Source organism: Myxocyprinus asiaticus, chromosome 3, assembly GCF_019703515.2.
Source record: "Myxocyprinus asiaticus isolate MX2 ecotype Aquarium Trade chromosome 3, UBuf_Myxa_2, whole genome shotgun sequence".
Taxonomy (NCBI): domain Eukaryota; kingdom Metazoa; phylum Chordata; class Actinopteri; order Cypriniformes; family Catostomidae; genus Myxocyprinus; species Myxocyprinus asiaticus.
In genome coordinates, this window is record NC_059346.1 from 22,405,526 (window position 1) to 22,424,903 (window position 19,378).

Consider the following 19,378-nt stretch of genomic DNA (forward strand, 5'->3'; position numbering starts at 1 on the left):
TTCTTCTTCTCCTTAGCCCAGGTAAGACGCCTCTGACGTTGTCTGTGGTTCAGGAGTGGCTTAACAAGAGGAATACGACAACTGTAGCCAAATTCCTTGACATGTCTGTGTGTGGTGGCTCTTGATGCCTTGACCCCAGCCTCAGTCCATTCCTTGTGAAGTTCACCCAAATTCTTGAATCGATTTTGCTTGACAATCATAAGGCTGCGGTTCTCTCGGTTGGTTGTGCATCTTTTTCTTCCACACTTTTTCCTTCCACTCAACTTTCTGTTAACATGCTTGGATACAGCACTCTGTGAACAGCCAGCTTCTTTGGCAATGAATGTTTGTGGCTTACCCTCCTTGTGAAGGGTGTCAATGATTGTCTTCTGGACAACTGTCAGATCAGCAGTCTTCCCCATGATTGTGTAGCCTAGTGAACCAAACTGAGAGACCATTTTGAAGGCTCAGGAAACCTTTGCAGGTGTTTTGAGTTGATTAGCTGATTGGCATGTCACCGTATTCTAATTTTTTGAGATAGTGAATTGGTGGGTTTTTGTTAAATGTGAGCCAAAATCATCACAATTAAAAGAACCAAAGACTTAAACTACTTCAGTCTGTGTGCATTGAATTTATTTAATACACGAGTTTCACAATTTGAGTTGAATTACTGAAATAAATGAACTTTTCCACGACATTCTAATTTATTGAGATGCACCTGTATATCCTGTGATTGTAAACTTATGTAGATATGAAAAAAAGTGAAAAAAAAAAAAAAAAAATACATGACACTATTACATATCTAGGGTCATCATTGACCGTATACACTTTTGGTAATTAAGCAGTTATAAAAATATGTTTTGCCATTTTTGTTGTTACACTATTCAGAAGTGAAAGGTTGAGGAATAGTAAAGAGGTGTGGGCATAACTGCAAAAAATGGATGAGGTGCAGGGGGTGGAATGAGGTCCCGGGTCACTAAAGACCTGAGATATGCATTAAATGGTTAAATATATATTCAATCACCCTCATGTTGTTCCAAAACTGAATAGCCTTTTTTCTTACATGGAACACAAAAGGAAATGTCAGGCAGAATGCTAGCATCACTCACCATTCACTTACATTGCATATTTTTTTCATACAATAAAAATAAATGGTGACTGAGGCTAACATCTTTTGTGTTTCACAGAGGAAACAAGGTCATATTGGTATGGAACCACATGAGGGTGAATAAATGATGACAGAATTTATGGATGAACTATCCCTTTAATAGTTACAAGCAGATTTCACACAGAGATAATAGGGAAGCCAAACCATCCAGTGTTGATTGCTTTAAGACTACATTGGAAGCACGGGTTCCACTAAATGTTTTTCTACATGAATATGTCCATAGAAGTCAGTGGGTGCACAGCTCATAGAGCCCCATTGAATTTAGTCTGGGGCAGATACTTGTACAATTCAAATCAATTGTGCAAAAGATCGATGTTGATTGAATGAGAGACTCTAAACACATCATTTTTAGTCCCGCCCGTACGTCGTGCTTCTCTGGGTGTCTACAGGAGCTTTTTGAGCTCTGTCTGCATTAAATCTGCATCTTACTGCCTATTGGACATTGGGCTTTCAGTCAATGTGCAGTATATTTGTCCTGTTATTTTTGCGACTCAGAGATACCCTTTCTGTAATGTAACTTTTCTGTAATGTAACTTTAATGTAACCTTTCTGTAATTTGTAATTTTAGCTTTCGTAGTCTGATATTTTATTAAATTTGTTGCAAATAAATAAATAAATAAATAAACAGTGTATAATTTTTGTAAAGAAATTTTACTGTTCAAGTATTAGTCTGAGCAGCTTTTGGGGGCAACAAAAATAACAAAAAATAATGCTTTCCCACTTTTGATAAACACTATTCACCACAGAAACCATACTACACAAGTGAAAATGTGCAGTTGTTAGTTTTAGGAGCTATTTCTGACCCTTAATATTACTTTCGTTGGTGGAACCTAATTGAGTCAGGTTGAGTCAGTCATTTTATATATTTTGTCCTTGAATAAAACCACTGAGATGCTACAACACGAAGCACATATTTTCAAATTAGCAGATAAAACATTTTGTACATACACAGTATGTGTGATACTCCTAGCTGCTCAGAGTATTCATAATACTGTATATAATTACTTCACTCATTGAGAATTGACTATTCAAACACTCCTCACATTCAAACATCAAACATACACTTGTTGAGTGTATTTGTCTGTCAGTCAGCAATGAATAGCATGATTAACAATTGCACTGTCCATGTCTGAATGGATGTAGCACATATTATTTTTTATAATTAAGTTATAATGACTGGGACAGATGGGTTAAGTGGGGCAAGCCGAGATGAGACTTATCTTGTGTTAAAATTATAGATGAGTTTGATTACAACTGAAAACAGGTCTGTTGTACAGCCCACAAACTGTAGGGTTTGAAGCATTGTGCAGCAGACAGTCTAGCTCTTTTTCAAGGCTTTGCCTGGGTAGGTGTTATAATAGGCTGCAGACACATGCCAGAGTATTAATAGACCACTGTGTCATGAAAGCTCACATGAGACATACCTGACAAGTGCGTGCACACTTGTGTTTAAGTGCCAACACATTATTTGTATGTTGCTCACATAACATTCATACACTTACATACTGACATTTAGGCATATATTTGCTCTGTCACTCTCTCTCTCAAACACATATAAACCACCCTGACACTCATGTGGACTCTAAAATCACTTGAACAGGAGGCTTTGAGGAGTGCTAGCATTGTGCTGCGTGTCACCTTACCCCTGTTGACCCATTCATCCTCTGGGTAAACAGTCAAGCTGCATACTGCATGAGCACACAAAGGCATTTTACACACTCAGACTTACAGATATACCTTCTTACACACTACTGTACATCAGACAGCACCCAGCTAGGGCAGCAATTGCATTGTTTTAGCAAGGAATAATGCAAACACACCCAAAAATCTGTGCTGAACTTAGTTTGTATGATGCGGTTTCTCAGCTTGCAGGCTGGTTCTGAGTGTTAGGTTGTGGGGGATGCAGCAGACCTGACAGCTTTGCTTCACAACTTAGGGTGTGTTCACACTTGGCAGATTTGGTTAGATTAAAATGAACTCTGGTGCAAATAGTGGGTCTCGGTCTGCTTCCAAACGAACTCTGGTGCAGTTCGATTTATATATGAATGCAACATGGACCAAAGATGTCTAAACGGACCAAAAACAGGAAGTAATTTGCCTAATACTGACCTCAAGCATACCTGGTTCTTCTCATCATAGGAGCTATGTTGCCCATTACAGTTCGGTACAGGTGTCGGAACCGCCGTTAGCCATCTTTGCAGCATATCTTCATCTGTGTGTGCAACGGAGGAATTCCTGGCGCTGTTTTGACTCCTTTACACATTTTATTAGCTCTTTGTTTGTTCTCAGCTAGTAAAAATACCACCATATATACATATATAAATATAACGAGCACATTTAGCCCAGCAGCCAGCATTGTTTTGGATGTTCGGAAAGTTCCGTCGCAAAATATACGTCATAAAAGCTGTCCAATCAGGTTGTGACTTTTTCCTGATGCCTTTTGTTTTGAATCTTTAGGTTCGGTGTTAAAAATGCCAGTGTGAACGCTAAGCGAACCAGGTCTAAATGTATCATTTTCTTTTTTGGTCCAGACCAAGAGGACCAAGAGAACTGATCTACAAGTGTGAACACACCCTTAGACACCTGAATTGGCTGTTTAAAATGTTGCAAGTGCGCTTATCTACACAGCGCATCTGGATGTATGCTTTGTTAAAATGCTCTTCTCTATCATTTGGTTATCATTTGATGAATTACTGCTGCCATGAAAATGTACACAAACATCCCATTAAAATGAAAATCTCCAGCTTTCCCCAGGAGGTGATTGTGTAAAACATTTACAAATACTTTATATTATAAATACACTCACTGAGATCTTTATTAGGAAGACACATCAGAATGGGGAAAAAATTTGATCTCAGTGATTGACTGTGGCATGACTGTTAGTGCCAGATGGGCTGGTTTGAGTATTTCTGTAACTGCTGATCTCCTGAGATTTTCATGCACATCAGTCTCTAGAGTTTACTCAGAATGGTGCCAAAAACCAAAAACATTCAGTGAGCGGCAGTTCTGCGGACGGAAAAACCTTGTTGATACAAGAGGTCAACAGAAAATGGCCAGACTGGTTTGAGCTGACAGAAAGGCTATGGTAACTCAGATAACCACTCTGTACAATTGTATTAAGCAGAATAGCATCTCAGAATGCACAACACATCAAACCTTGAGGCGGATGAGCAACAACAGCAGAAGACCACGTCTGGCACTGTATTAGGACCATAGTGTTCATAATAAAGTGCTCAGTGAGTGTATATTTGTATAGTTACATCTTTACTATTTTATAGATATTTTAGATCCCTTGATCTAAGCATGACAGATTTTTAACAATAAAAAAAGTTACAGTCAGAGAAATAAATGTACAGTGACATTAATTTTAGTTATAATATACTATTATAACAAATATATAAATATGTATAATATTTTTGAAATCCCACTACCCCTAACCATATCTTAACCTTACAAAAAAGGCATATAAATTTAATAACAATAATTTATTGCAAAAAATGGCATAAAGCAGTACAAAGGTAGTCCAAATGACAATGTGCTGATGGCATATGTGATGAGGAGGAGGGCATGGCTGGGCCGTGAGGATGCACACCTGGCGCTGAATTGTCCTAATCAGCCTGGAGGGGGATAAAGAAGAGCCAGAGGTGCCAGTTCACGAGAGACACACACAGCCGCTATACGAATTATTAGGTATTAAATCGATTTGCACCAGTGTTTACCACCCATAAAACAATGGGTTGGTGGAACGATGTAATAAAACCCTGAAAAACATGATCCGTAAGTTCGTACATGAGGATGCTAGAAATTGGGATAAGTGGCTCGAGCCCCTGTTATTGTGTGAGAGGTCCGGCAAGCCTCCACAGGGTTTTCCCCATTTGAGCTACTGTATGGCCGTTGGCCGCGCGCCGTGCTCGACGTCATACGGGAAGCTTAGGAGGAGGCACCTTCAATCAGTAAAAATGAAATTCAGTACATTCTTGATCTTAAAGCAAAACTCCACACTTTGGGTCAGTTAACACAGAGGAATTTGCTCCAAGCTCAGGAATGTCAAAGCCGGCTGTATGACTGGGGCACTCGACTATGGGAATTCGCACCAGGAGATAAAGTGCTTGTATTACTACCCACCTCAAGCTCTAAATTACTCGCCAAGTGGCAAGGGCCCTTTGAGGTCACATGGCGAGATGGAGATAGGGAACGGTTAGGGGCGGAGCACGTTTACCATCTCAACTTCCTAAAATCATTAAGGGAGGCGGTCCCTATGGCCTTGGCGACGGTAGTTCCCGAGAGGGCGGAGCTCGGGCCAGAGGTGACCCTCAAACCTAATCAGTTCACCCCGGTCCCATGTGGAGACCACTTCTCACTGTCACAGCTCACAGAGGTAGCCAAGTTGCAAGCTGAATTCGTGGAAGTGTTCTCGCCTCTCCCCAGTCGCACGAACCTCATAGAGCACCACATCGAAACCAACCCGGGGGTTTTGGTTCGTAGCCGCCCCATCGTCTTCCTGAACACAAAAAAAGGTAGTTAGATGCAATGCTCGAGATGGCCGTAATAGAAGAGTCACACAGTGATTGGGCCAGCCCCATGGTTTTGGTACCTATAAGAACAACGGGATGGTCCGAAAAGTGAACGCGGTGTCTAAATTTGACGCGTACACAATGCCCCGGATTGACGAATTGCTCGATCTGTTGGGCGCAGTTCAATTTTATTTGACACTGGATTTAACAAAGGGTTATTGGAAAATTCCCTTAACTCCAATCTCCCAAGAAAAAACTGCTTTTTGTACACCGTTTGGTTTACACCAATTCATGACCCTTCCGTTCGGTTTGTTCGGGGCCCCCTCCATGTTCCAGCGTCTCATGGACAAAATTCTCAGGCCACATACAGCATATGCCGCTGCTTATTTAGATGATGTCATAATTTACAATTGGCAGTGGCACATGCAACATATGAGAGCCATCCTGAGATTGCTGCGGTGGGCGGGGCTCACTGCCAACCCAAAGAAGTGCGCAATTGGGTGGGTGGAAGTTCGGTATCTGGGGTTCCACTTGGGCCATGAGCAGGTGCGTCCCCAAATTAACAAAACCGCAGTGATCACGGCCTGCCCAGCGCCCAAGACCAAAAAGGAGGTGAGACAGTTTCTGGGGCTGGCTGGTTACTACCGAAGGTTTGTGCCTAGTTTCTCTGACGTCACCAGCCCACTGACTGATCTCACTCGAAAGGGGGCTCCCGATCCGGTCCAGTGGACGGAGACATGCCAACAGGCTTTTCTAAAAGTAAAATCTGCACTCTGTGGGGGACCGCTCTTACATGCTCCAAACTTCTCTCTCCCCTTTATTTTGCAGATGGATGCATTTGACAGAGGGCTGGGGGCAGTGCTCTCTCAGGAGGTGGAGGGGGAGGAGTGACCGGTGCTGTACATTAGTCGTAAACTCTCGCTGAGGGAAACTAAGTACAGCACCATTGCAAAGGAGTGTTTGGCGATCATTTGGGCGGTCCTCACCCTCCACTTCTACCTGCTGGGGCAGGCCTTCACCCTCTGTTCAGATCACGCCCAACTCCAGTGGATCCACTACATGAAGGATACCAGTGCACAGATCACCCGTTGGTACCTGGCACTTCAGCCTTTCAAATTTGAGGTGATCCACAGACCAGGGGCGCAGATGGCTGTGGCTGATTTTCTCTCTAGAAATGGGGGGGAGTTGGCAGGCCAGATGTTGCCCCGGCCTGAGTCGGGTGGTGGGGGTATGTGGTGATGGGGACGTGGTCGTGTGTCTGTCTGCAGGAGAGAGGGAGTGGTGTGGCTCGTCAAGCTGGTAGAGCTGGTTTCTAACAGCTGTTTCTCATTACAGTGATAGCGGAGAAACGCCTTAAAACCACTGAACACACCAGAAGAGAGAGAGAGAGAGAACAAGTGTGTAGCGTTGCCAACTGCTGACATTGCGTGCCGAAGCAACTGAGTGTTTGTGAAGAAGTTTGTTTATTTTTGAGAGTGAATTATTAAACTGAGTGAAAGAACCTGAAAAGACTACATCTGCTGCACAGAAAGAGAAGAGAAATAAAAGCGTTACCTAAAGCGTGTCACTGCTTCCCATCTCCTCCTTCCCATACCCAAACCTCGAGTTATGTTACAAATGGATTACTTTTATGATTGTTTTATGGTGCTTTTGTGGTGCATTTTATGCTTTTGTGTGTTTTTTTGAGCTGCAGTATATTCTTAAAACTCCTTTTTTTGTCCCACAGCAAACAAAATAAAAATGTAATAATTAATGATTAAACGATTACAAATTTTTAATTTAACATTTAAAAGTATAGTCTTGGTGGAAATTATGAAATCCTTCTAAACAAATTTAATATGGCATTGAACATTTAATTAATCTCATTGATTATAAATACAATAAAATAAACTTAAATTCAATATTCATGGATTCAATAAGGATTCGTAAATGATCTCTAAAGTTATAAGTAAAATTATTACATTACATTATTTCATTTTAGATGCGTACATCAGTTATTTACAGTACGTTTCAGTGTCTATGCAGACGTAAGCAAATGTTTGTATGCTAGAACCATACTTTACATAAGAATACATATGAATACTCATGAGATCACATTGAAATACTCAAGGTACAGTGCTGATGCAGCGCATTTAGCACCTGGTTAAACAGGGTTTGTGTGGTTGGTTAATTAGGTTTTTGCTCTAAAATACTACATAAAGCGGTTTCACTGTTTAATGAATTCACCCCAGAGGGGTTCTGTAGCAGTAATTTGAAATATTAGATCTAATGAGGGGTCTCACAATGGAACAATGCTTATAGCCGTCTAATACACATAATTTGTATTACAAAGTAACATGAGCAATGTGGTGGAGTTTGCATGTTCTCCCCGTGTTTGCGTGAGTTTTCTCCGGGTGCTCCGGTTTCCCCCACAGTGCAAAAACATGCAGGTTAAGTGACTTGGAAATTCTAAAATTGTCCATAGGTGAGAGTGAGAGTGAGAGTGTGAATGTGTATGTCTGTCTGTGTTTGCCGTGTGATGGACTGGCCACCTGTCCAGGTTGTTTCCCGCCTTTGGCCCGAGACAGCTGGGATAGGCTTCAGCACTACCCGCGACCCTACATAGGACAAGTGGATTTAGAAGATGGATGGATGGACGGATGAGCAATGTGCTGTAATACGTAAAACATTTGCCAGCAGTGGCAAGTTCTGATCTGAAGTATCGCTAAATATGGTATAATCACCCTGTTCAACACATGTGAGCTGTATCAGATGTAATAATTCCAGTCTCTCTCTCTCTCTTCTTATTTTTCCAGACATTTGACTTCAAGTCTAAATCCACAAAAAGTCAAAACAAACCATAGTGCTCAAATTCTGAAATAATAAATACAAAGATGGCTTTTGCAAATGTTCCCTTCGAAGTTTAGAGATCCAGGAGAGTTTTAGTGGACAAGCTGGAGGACATGGGGAGGTGAGAATGAGAAAACACAGCCTTTCTTTGTTTTGTAATTAGGTTTCCACCTGGTAGTCTGCATACAGTACTTTTATAGATTCATGGGCTTCATTTAAATAAAATAATTGCAAATTTCTCTCTATTACAAATGTCTTCTATCAGATGTGATGGTGTCTTCGATGGCTGAGATAGCAAGAGTCACAAAAATTTGTATTTGTGCCTAAAAGTGCATTTTTAATCAGTTCTCCAAGCTATTCAGAAAGCAAACATTCTGCTAGCATGTGCATCAGTTACTCTCATTATCCTTTTTTTTAATTACCACTGAAGCGTTACAATGTACTTTCTCTCATTTTCCCTAAACATGGTGCTGGGACTATAACTCTTATTTTAAATATCATCATCTACTGCTGTGTGACATTCCCTCCCACTGTTTGCTCATGGTAACAAGCAAACAATGACATATTTTGACCCCAAATCTGAAAGATGGTAACCAAATGGGAAGTGTGAAGTTGAGACATACCTCCTAATTGGCAGCCTTTTGCTTCAGCACCATTCTGTCAGTCACTTTGTTATAAGCAGACAGACTTGGTTTTGGTCCTGAAAGGAATCAGTCTAGCTGGCATAGTGCTGCATCTCATCATTACCTGTGATGATGAATTGACCCATTGTTCTGACATATGGCACTCTGCCACTTAAGTGCTATGATATTACATAAAGGAAGTGCTCAATTAATGTTGATTAAGTTTCCACATCCACAGATGTAAAATCACTTGGCTTTCTCCCTTAGCTAGTCTGAGCTCTGAGCACTTAATACATCTCTTCAACCACATGCCCTCTCTCCTCATATTTATACGTTGCTTGCTAAAAAATATTATTTTTCTAAAATACAGTTTTTCACACTCAAATTTAAAAGCTCACACATACTGTGGACTAATTGCAAAAAATTGGTCTCATTTTTCTTCATATAATCTTATGATAAACAGAAAGGTTTAAAAAAAAAAAAAAGATATATATTTTTTGGTTTTGTTGTCCTAGATTTGAAAACATGTAATTCTGTTTCTGTTCACTCTACCTCACTTTGAAAAGTCTAATTTCATTATATATTTACAATAACATTTCAATATACAGATCTGAAATGTAGGTGTGGCGCTCTAATGCATTTTAGCCCTCAAAGATAGTTTAAGCACCACCCTCATGGAATATCTTAGCCTCTGAGTTGACAAGAAGCTCAATCTAGGTGTCATTAAGAAGCTGAGATCCTCCCTTTTGCGCTGATATATAACGTTTTATCATCAGTATACAGTATATCAAACATATTTTTCTGATGATTTGTTTAACATGCTTTTCCTGCTGGATGGCATATTTTGTTCTAGACATCTAAAATATAACATTGGATTATTCAGCCAAGCAAGCTGACACACAAGTAAAAAATGGCATTTTTATTTTGAAAACTGCCTGAGATAAAAGCAGATCTAAAGTTTTTGGCTTCTTGGGGCTTACAGCAATAGTGATCGGCACATAAAATAAACGTTTGTATTTAATGACTTACACAAATCATATTTCACTTTGGGATTCTTTTAAACATCTTTTGAACTGTGGTATTAGGGCAATACAATATACTGTACATTTGCATTCCTGAGAATGGGAGCTTTCATTTGATATATGACTTGTTCATTTAGGTGCTATGTGAAGGACTTTTATTTTCATATAAATGTTTCTACACTATCACCTCTAGGGGGCGCTAATTTGCCTTATTTTGTTATTTTAGGTAACATAAATGCAGAAGTGGTTATCTCTGAAAAGTTCAGATTCTAAGCATTCAAATGATACCTCATGACTTACTGTATGTATAATGACTTGTATACTAGGACTTTTTTCATGACAATATTATATATATATATATATATATATATATATATATATATATATATATATATATATATATATATATAATGTACATATAACTCAAAATACCATTGTATGTAGTATACACTTGACATACCGTATTAATACACTGAATGGACCATTGTGATAATAATTGCATTGATATTAATAAAATAAGTAATATATAATTAGAATCAAGTACATATAATATCACATTTAACATTATATAGCAAATATAAATCAATTGTATCTCCTCTGTGAAGATATACACGCATGTATTAAGGCACAAACTCTATATTCACATTGTATATTGCACTGGAATGGACTACATTCCTTTTATACATTTTTCTGTACTTGTAAACTCATAAAACAGAACATACCTGCAAAAACATGGGACACTTCATCAACAGGAATGATCGGTGCATGTCTGCTTCTCCCCATCCACTGTGCACAGAGCACAAAATGCTAATTAGTTAGTGCCACGTGTCTCTAGTGAAAAATCATGCAACTGTGAAAATTCAGAGCAATCAGAACATACAAGTACTCTGAACATATTTCTCTAGCTCATTATTGAACTTTAAACCAATTAACATTGTTAAACATACCAATACCTACAGGGGAGAAAAAGAGAGAAAAACATGCATCTTGCCTCATCAGCATTCACCAGTGAACTGAGGCTGATGTAACTCCCGCACCAATAGGAATCTAGAGTGCACCACTGATTAGTGCCCCACCTTAACCCTTTCATATATACTGAGCCCCACCGAGTAGTGTCACACATACAGTATGTGTTTCTGCAACAGCCAGTTAGTTGTCAGATTCAAATCGGCTTTCGCGGTGACATAGCATGGTCTGGTCAAGCATCTGTGATTTATATTCGCTCAAACAGTTACTCATACAGTCTTTTAAACCACAGAATAAGTTTATTTTATATACATACATCCAACTCATCACCAAAGTACCACAATAAAAAGTTTACAGTTCTTATATGCACAGTCAATACATCAAATGTGATCTTCCTCCGATGCGTGCTGCCATTTGTTTACATTAGTAACGGTTGTCATTCGTCAAACAAACAGCTACTCAAAGAGTCTTTTCAAGCACAAAATATGTTTATTTTATGTTACAAACAGCCAAATTGTCACCAAAGTACCACGATAACAGTTCACAGCTTGTATATGCATGTGAACAGCCATTATATCTAAACGTGATCTTCCCATGCAAGCAGCCACATCTGCTGATTAGGTGCAGATACGGTTTTCATTCACACAAACAGCAACTCAAACAGTCTTTTCAGGCATATAATACGTTTGTTTTCTGAAACAGAGAGCCAAACTATCTTAAAAGCACCACGATAACAGTTTAAAACTTGTATAATCATGGTGAAAACATGATCGAGCGCGATTATCCGATGCACGCAGCCAAGTCTGTTTACATTAGCGCTTGTCACACACACACACACACACACACACACGTTGGTGCAGCTATCCTTATGAGGACTCTTCACAGGCATAATTATTTTTATACTGTACGAACTATAGATTCTTCCTTCGCCAGTTGAGGAAGTTCAACCTGCCACAGGCACTGCTGATACAGTTCTACTCAGCAGTCATTGAGTCTGTCCTCTGCACTTCAGTAACTGTCTGGTTTGGAGCAGCAACGAAATCGGATATCAGAAGACTACAGAGGACAGTTCGGACAGCTGAGAGGATTATTGGTTGCCCCCTGCCCTCCCTTCAAGAACTGTACACTTCCAGAGTGAGGAAAAAGGCTGGAAAAATCACTCTGGACCCCAATCACCCAGCCCACTACCTTTTTGAACTGTTGCCTTCTGGCCGACGCTACAGAGCTCTGAGCACCAGAACCGTCAGGCACAGGAACAGTTTTTTCCCCTCAGGCTATCCATCTCATGAACAGTTAAAACTGCCCCATTGAGCAATAATTATATGCATTATGTGTATAATTATGTGCAATTCACAGTTTAGTCTTTTTATATTTATCCAACACATCCTACCTCTTCTGCCATTACATTCCCTTGCACTGTATATAACAGATTTGTGTATTTGCACTACGTGTATATATATATATATATATGGGGGGACTTTTGGTCCTGTACATACACACACACACACACACACACACTCACACACACACACACAATGTCTGAGATGTCAAACTGATATTATTTGTTCATTTGTTTTTTACAGCTATAAAAACAAAATAAATAAAACAAAAACAGTACAGCAGACATAACCCATTTGTTCACATTTACTATATTATATACAGTATTTTTTTTATGACAAGAAATCAAAAATTATTTTTATTTTATTTTTTAAATACTCGTCTACACTCTGCTCCCATCTACCAGCTGTGCAGTGTCACGTGCAAAAATAACTCACTCCAGGGGGCACTGCAGAGGAATTTAGACCCTACTCATGAAAAGGTTAATTGAACACCCATCGTTTTGTCCCCAACATAAATAAAATGAATTGACCAAATGTTTCTTTTGAGTGAAATAAATAAAAAAGTATTTTACAGAAGAGGTTTTGGGAAATTCCCCCAAAAAAAAAAAAAAAAAAAAAGACCTTACGGTATTTTATCTCAACGAACACCAACAGAAATATATATTTAATATTTAACCCAGTTACACGTGCTGTGCTGCAGCACTGAAGCCGCAGTGAGAGGAGAGAAAAGGGCACCCAGCATATTTTAATCATGCAGCACACACATAATATGTGAAACAGGCGATACTTTTTGGATAATTTGTTGGTATTATGTTATTTCTTTTAACGGAATTGGAAACTTAGCGCAATCCTCTGAGTAGCAAGCTAGCAGCTACAAGTTTGTTTACTCTTGGCAGCTGCCAACTCGCAGTTCGCCTAAAAATGAATTTTCTATTATCATAAACTCACCATCATTTAGTTTCAAACCCATATGACTTTCTTTCTTCCGTGGTACGCAAAAGGAAATGTTAGGCATAATGTAAGTCGCAGTCACTATTCACTTTCATTGCATCTTTTTTCACCATACAATGAAAGTGAATAGTGACTGAAGCTGTCATTCTGCCTAACATCTCGTTTTGTGTTCCAAAGAAAAAAGTCATACTGGATTGAAACACCTTGAGGGTGATCAAACTATGATAGAATTTTCATTTTTGGGTGAACTATATCCTCTATCTACTTCAACAACTACGAAATATGAAAGGAAGTATAATTAATCATGGCCTCCTTTTTTAATTCTCTCATGGAGAGAATCACTGGAAGCAACAATGTTACGAGACCTCTTGTGCTATCTTCAAATTTGCAGATAGTATTCCTGATATAAGTATCTGTGAGTCTACCCCTTAGGGCATTTCATGCAGTGTTTTCTCTCTCTAGTCTATAATCTGCATGACTGCTCTTGGAAAACATCAGCAACTTGTTCCTTTTAGCAAATGGATTTAGAACAGTGCAGCAACAATTGTGGTTAAAAATTATTTGGTCAGTTCCTTTCTTGTCTCAGTTCATTTCTTATTTCTCTTTCCTTCTGTTGAATAATGGGTTGTTTACTCTTCCTTGCATACACAAAATTATTTTACCATGTTTTTGCAAGTCAGCATTGTAATTGCATTTGAAAAGAGGACTGCAAAACCAAAGGGAATTGGTGTTCTGTGATGCAGTGTGATGGCTTTATTTCCTTGTAACAGCTTCATTTAATAATACACACATTATGCAGTCTAATTCACTATGTAAGTGGTTGTGAGAGATAAAAGTGGAGAGATATATTAATCTTTCATATGTGCTTGGTTTTAGATGCGTGGGTGGTCCCTTGTTTGATTCATGATCTGAACGTTTTGCCAAACCTTATGTATTAGGGGTAAAGAATGAACTGTGCCTAAATTCATCCAACAGCCAAAATTACTTGTGACAGAGATTTGGCAAAGAAAAAATGGGTAACACATTTTAATAATGGTCCGTCATTAATAGGTAATTATGCAGGAATTAATGCAGGACAAATAAGCAGTACTACATTAACACTTTAGTTACTACTATTAACTAATATGGAAACATGATTAACCAATCAGTAAGTAATAGCGAACTGATGACTGAGGTAGTTCACTGTTAGGTAATCAATAATTACTGAATTGATCTGCCTCACTGAGAACTATTAACTAACTATGGCTCATTTAAAATATTTACTAATATATTACTAATCAAAACATTAACATGTGTCTAAAATGTGAATGATTATGTTTTTATTGTGAACAAGAGCACACATGGGTTCTTTGTGGGAATTAATTTATGAATGTAACAGGCCGTTAAATCAAGGCTACAGTGTCTGCTAGAGTATCATATTCAAGGATGTAACCACATATTCAGGAATGATGGGGACCAAATTTAATAATGTCATAATTAACCATGGAAAAAACCCATATCGGTAGACCAATATTGTAGTGGTTACGGCCATGATCATAGTCAGCTTACCTTATAGAAATATAGGGATGTATGTGCCCAACCTGTGTATTCCTTGGGATATCTCTTATGTTCATTACAAATTATTAACTTCGGCATGTTTTATATTGCTGAAGGTCTTTTAAAAATAATTCTGGTAACTCATAAGTAATGAGTCAAGTGTTATCACATAAGTATGAAGGAATTACTAATGATCTGGACCATTATTTTAGGTGAGGGCCATGGTAACGCATTATTAATTAATGAGATCTTACTGTTTCCTTCTTTGGGAGTTAAAGGTTATCTGGACCATTATTCTAATGTGAAAACACATTATAAACCATTAATAGTAACTGAGGTGTTACTTGTCAGTTAGTAATGAATACTCAAGTGTTTGTTGCTATATTTTATCCATTTAATCAAACAGATAGTTAACAAACATTCACAGATATTCAAAACATTTTTTTCTGGCATTGAATTATGAATCATTGAAATAATTGAACATAATTGCGTAGGCTACAAACCTTTAGCAGGATAATGCTTTTAATTGCTGGTGCTCACGGTTACTACATGTTTTAAAATCTTATCTCTTAACATAAAGTAAAATAATACAATTATGTGTCTAAAGGACAAGTGTGTTGATCTCCACAAGACTTCAGCAGAAAATGGAGAGAAAACCATCGTGCAGCTATGAGGCCGATTCCACCTGTGTACTTCCGCCCTAGACAGCCCACTCTGTAAATATGTACAGTTTTTATAAAATTAATTTTACATGTTATCTCCTTTGCCTATGTTCGGTCTGACAGAACAGAATGTATGCTGAAGTTTACCGCGTGCAGGCGGAGCGTCGCACTCACTCTTCTTTCAGTTTCAGCGTGAGCATTGAATATGGTGAACCCTGATTGGATTAGAAGCTTGATGGACTAGACACTCATTCTTTTTTTTCATTGGATCCATTAAGATACTCAGAAAAAAAAATGCACTTCACATAAAATTAAACACTTCTTGTAAGTTTAACCTACAGTATCTATGAATAAAAAAATCATTTAAAAATATTTTGTAAAAAAGAATTAATGTTGTGTGTATTCAAGTGTGTATTCATTAATTAATAATGCGTTACCATGACCCTCACTTTAAAATAATTAGTAATTCCTCCATGTTTATGTGGTAACACTTGACTCATTACTTATGGGTTACCAAAATTATTTAAAAAAAGACCTCCAGCAATATCAAACCCGCCAAAGTTAATAATTCGTAATGAACAGAAGACATATCCCAAGGAATATACAGGTTGGGCACATACAACCCTATATTTCTGTAAAGTAAGTTGACTAGGATACTCTAGCACACACTGTAGCCATGATTTAGAGAGCTGTTATGTTCGTAAATTAATAACTTAATTATTTATTAAATTAATAAATTAATAAATTAAGAACACACGTAATGTGCATGTTTCTCTGAATGTGCATTTCATGATCATGTTCACAATAAAAACATAATCATTCACATTTTAGACACATGTTAATGTTTTGATTAGTAATTCATTAGTAGTTATTTTAAAATTAGCCATAGTTAGTTGATAGTTCTTAATGAGGAAATTCAAATTCAGCAATTATTAATTACCTAACAGTGAACTACCTCAGTCATCAGTTCGCTATTACTTACTGATTGGTTAATCATGTTTCCATATTAGTTAATAGTAGTAACTAAAGTGTTAATGTAGTACTACTCATTAATCCTGCATTAATTCCTGCATAGTTACCTATTAATGACGGACCATTATTATAAATTGTTACCCAAAAATATTTTAGAATGGTAAATTTTTTAGAATGCTTTAAAATTGGCAGTGCAATTCTACATTAGTGTCTGAATAATTTATATTATTACATATGCACCAGTTACCGGTCCTCTAATCTGATATGAGTTCCAGGAAGCTCAAACAGAGCAAAGGTGAGGTGACATTTCCACTGTGTAGGGCTAAAAGAGAGCTAAATGGTCTCCCAGACATATGAGGTTTTAAAGGTTTTTGCTCTATCGAATTTTTGATCAACAAAGTTGATCTCCCTACCCTAAACCTTCAACCTAAACCTAACCGAGAGTGTCATAAAAGGAGATGTGAGAAGAAAAACGCAATTGCTGAATCAACCACACCATTTTGTGGTGCTTCTCTAAAACTTTTGGCTCAGTTGTCGACTTGTGTGCTCATTAGGACTCATATCCCGGTCCTTTGCATTGCAAGTGAAACGCTCTGTCAGTCGAGCTGCTGTGCAATTTGAACGTACTTGAAGAAGTGTGTAAATGTAGTTGGTTATGTAATGCAAACGTAAAAAAATATATCGCCTAACAAGTCATGTGCTTTAGTAAAAGTGTTTAGATGTTATAAGATGGCATTGTGTGAGGAACAGCAAAATGAAAGTGTTTATGAACTGATAAATACTGATGTCTCTAGTGTTTTTTTCCACCACGAAACTGGAAATGCATGTAAAAATTATTCAGCAAAAATGTAGGTTTAGTAATGTGATTCTGAGACCAGGATACAAATTAATACATCTAGAGTTTTTTTTATATTAATCTTTATGCCTTTCTCTTCCTCCCTCTCTCCCTCTATCTATCTATCTATCTATCTATCTATCTATCTATCTATCTATCAATCCTTTTCATGAAGGTACTATGTGTGTGTAGCAGTGCTGATTTACTTCCTCCCTCTCTTGGTGATGGGCTGTGCTTATCTGGTGGTGGGTTTGACTCTTTGGGCCAGTGAGATCCCAGGAGATTCATCTGACCGTTACCAAGAGCAGCTGGCTGCCAAACGCAAGGTCTTTATAATTTCGTCCTCTTGCTCCTCTCTTCATCATCATTTAAGCTCATGACACTGTGACATACACGGTCATATACTGAACTCTGAGTTAACACAGCAGGCAAAGTTCACACAAGAGCAGCAGGAGAGGAGGGTCAGACAGGGCCACATGAAATAATCACTGTGAAACTCACCTGCAGTGAAAAGGTCGGTCTGCTAATGTCATCTGTATTCCATGTGTGTATGTGTGAGAGTGTGTTTGTCTGCCCCGTTCACCACACTTATAAGAAGGTATATTCTACTGTCTCTTGTCCACTTTTTCCTTAACCCTCATATTCTGTTGAGATTTATCTTTACTATCTTTATGTTTTGGCTCCCAGAGACCAATGATTTATTTGCAAAAAATTGTTTTAAATAATAATAGCAAATTAACCTTTTATTTTCCAGGCAACATGCAGAAAATATTTGCATGTAAACAGTGCTGGGTAGTTATGGATTACATGTAATCTGGATGACATAATCAGATTACACAAACCAAGTACTTGTAACCAGATTACATTACATTTTATAATGTGCGTAGTCAGATTATTGTTAAATTTTTATGGATTACATGATTACATTGTTGATTACATCAGCCAAAGGCAATAACTATTGCGTAATTTACTGATTATGCTCCTATATTTTAAAACAGCTGTCTGAGCGGTCTGTATTTTAAATATTTTATGTAACATCTAGTCTAGCCACCAAAATGTATACACTTTGAAAGTGCTTAATATAAAAATGCAGGGTATTTGGTTTCTTTTTAAATTTAGTTTCTAAATTAATGCACAAATAAATGCCAAACGGTTTGTATTTGTACCTATGTAACGACGGCTGGCACTGGCAATGACAAAGACGATGATGATGGAGTGAAGAACCCAAGTGCAATTTTATTAACAAAAGTGATATCTAGAAACCCTAACTACAAATGTGAATAAAACATAAACATGAACTTGACTTGACATAAACTTTACTTGACATAAACTTGATTTGACCTAAACTTGAACTATCCAGCACTAGGGGTGGCTCCCGATGCCCCAAAACATGAACAAACACATTAAACATGACATAATTCCAAAGTTCAATAGGGAGCTGGGGGGGGGGGGGGTCTTGAGGCATGGCTTGGCAAGACAGGGTGTGGAGCATGGGATCAGGGCAGAGCCAATGGAAGGTGGAGCCATGAGAGGCTCGAGGGGCAGAGCCTTGAGAGACTTGAGGGGCAGAGCCATGGAAGGCGGAGCTGTGAGAGATTTGAAGGGTGACACCAGGGAACTTGGTACCCAGAGAGTAGCTGAAGACTCGAAGGGCCAGGGTGGAGCCGGAGGCAGGGTGGACCAAGGTGCTGCTGGAGGCTCGGAGGAGCAAGGCGGAGCTAGGGGATTGGAAGACTGAGGCGGAGCCGGTGGGGCTGAGGACCAAGGCGGAGCCGTAGGGATGGAGGTCCCCGTTGGAGCTGAGGGATCGGATAGACGAGGCATAGCCAGAGGATCGGAGAGCCAAGGCGAAGCCAGGTGACCGACAGACCAAGGAGGAGCTGGAGGGACGAGGGACCCCGGTAAAGCCAACAGGCTGAAGGACCGCAGTGGAGCTGAGGGAACGTAGAGCCGAGTTGATGTCGAGGGATCGACAGGCCAA

The 19,378-nt window shown here is 38.7% G+C and overlaps 1 protein-coding gene across 1 annotated transcript in view; it reads left to right on the forward strand.

Annotated features, from left to right (window-relative positions):
• Positions 1-19,378, forward strand: part of tacr1a (tachykinin receptor 1a) — a 48,358-nt gene that overhangs the window by 16,856 nt on the left and 12,124 nt on the right. The window contains exon 3 of the mRNA XM_051677908.1: positions 17,573-17,723. Within this exon, the coding sequence (XP_051533868.1) occupies positions 17,573-17,723 (151 nt within the window). The remainder of the gene's footprint in view (positions 1-17,572; positions 17,724-19,378) is intronic.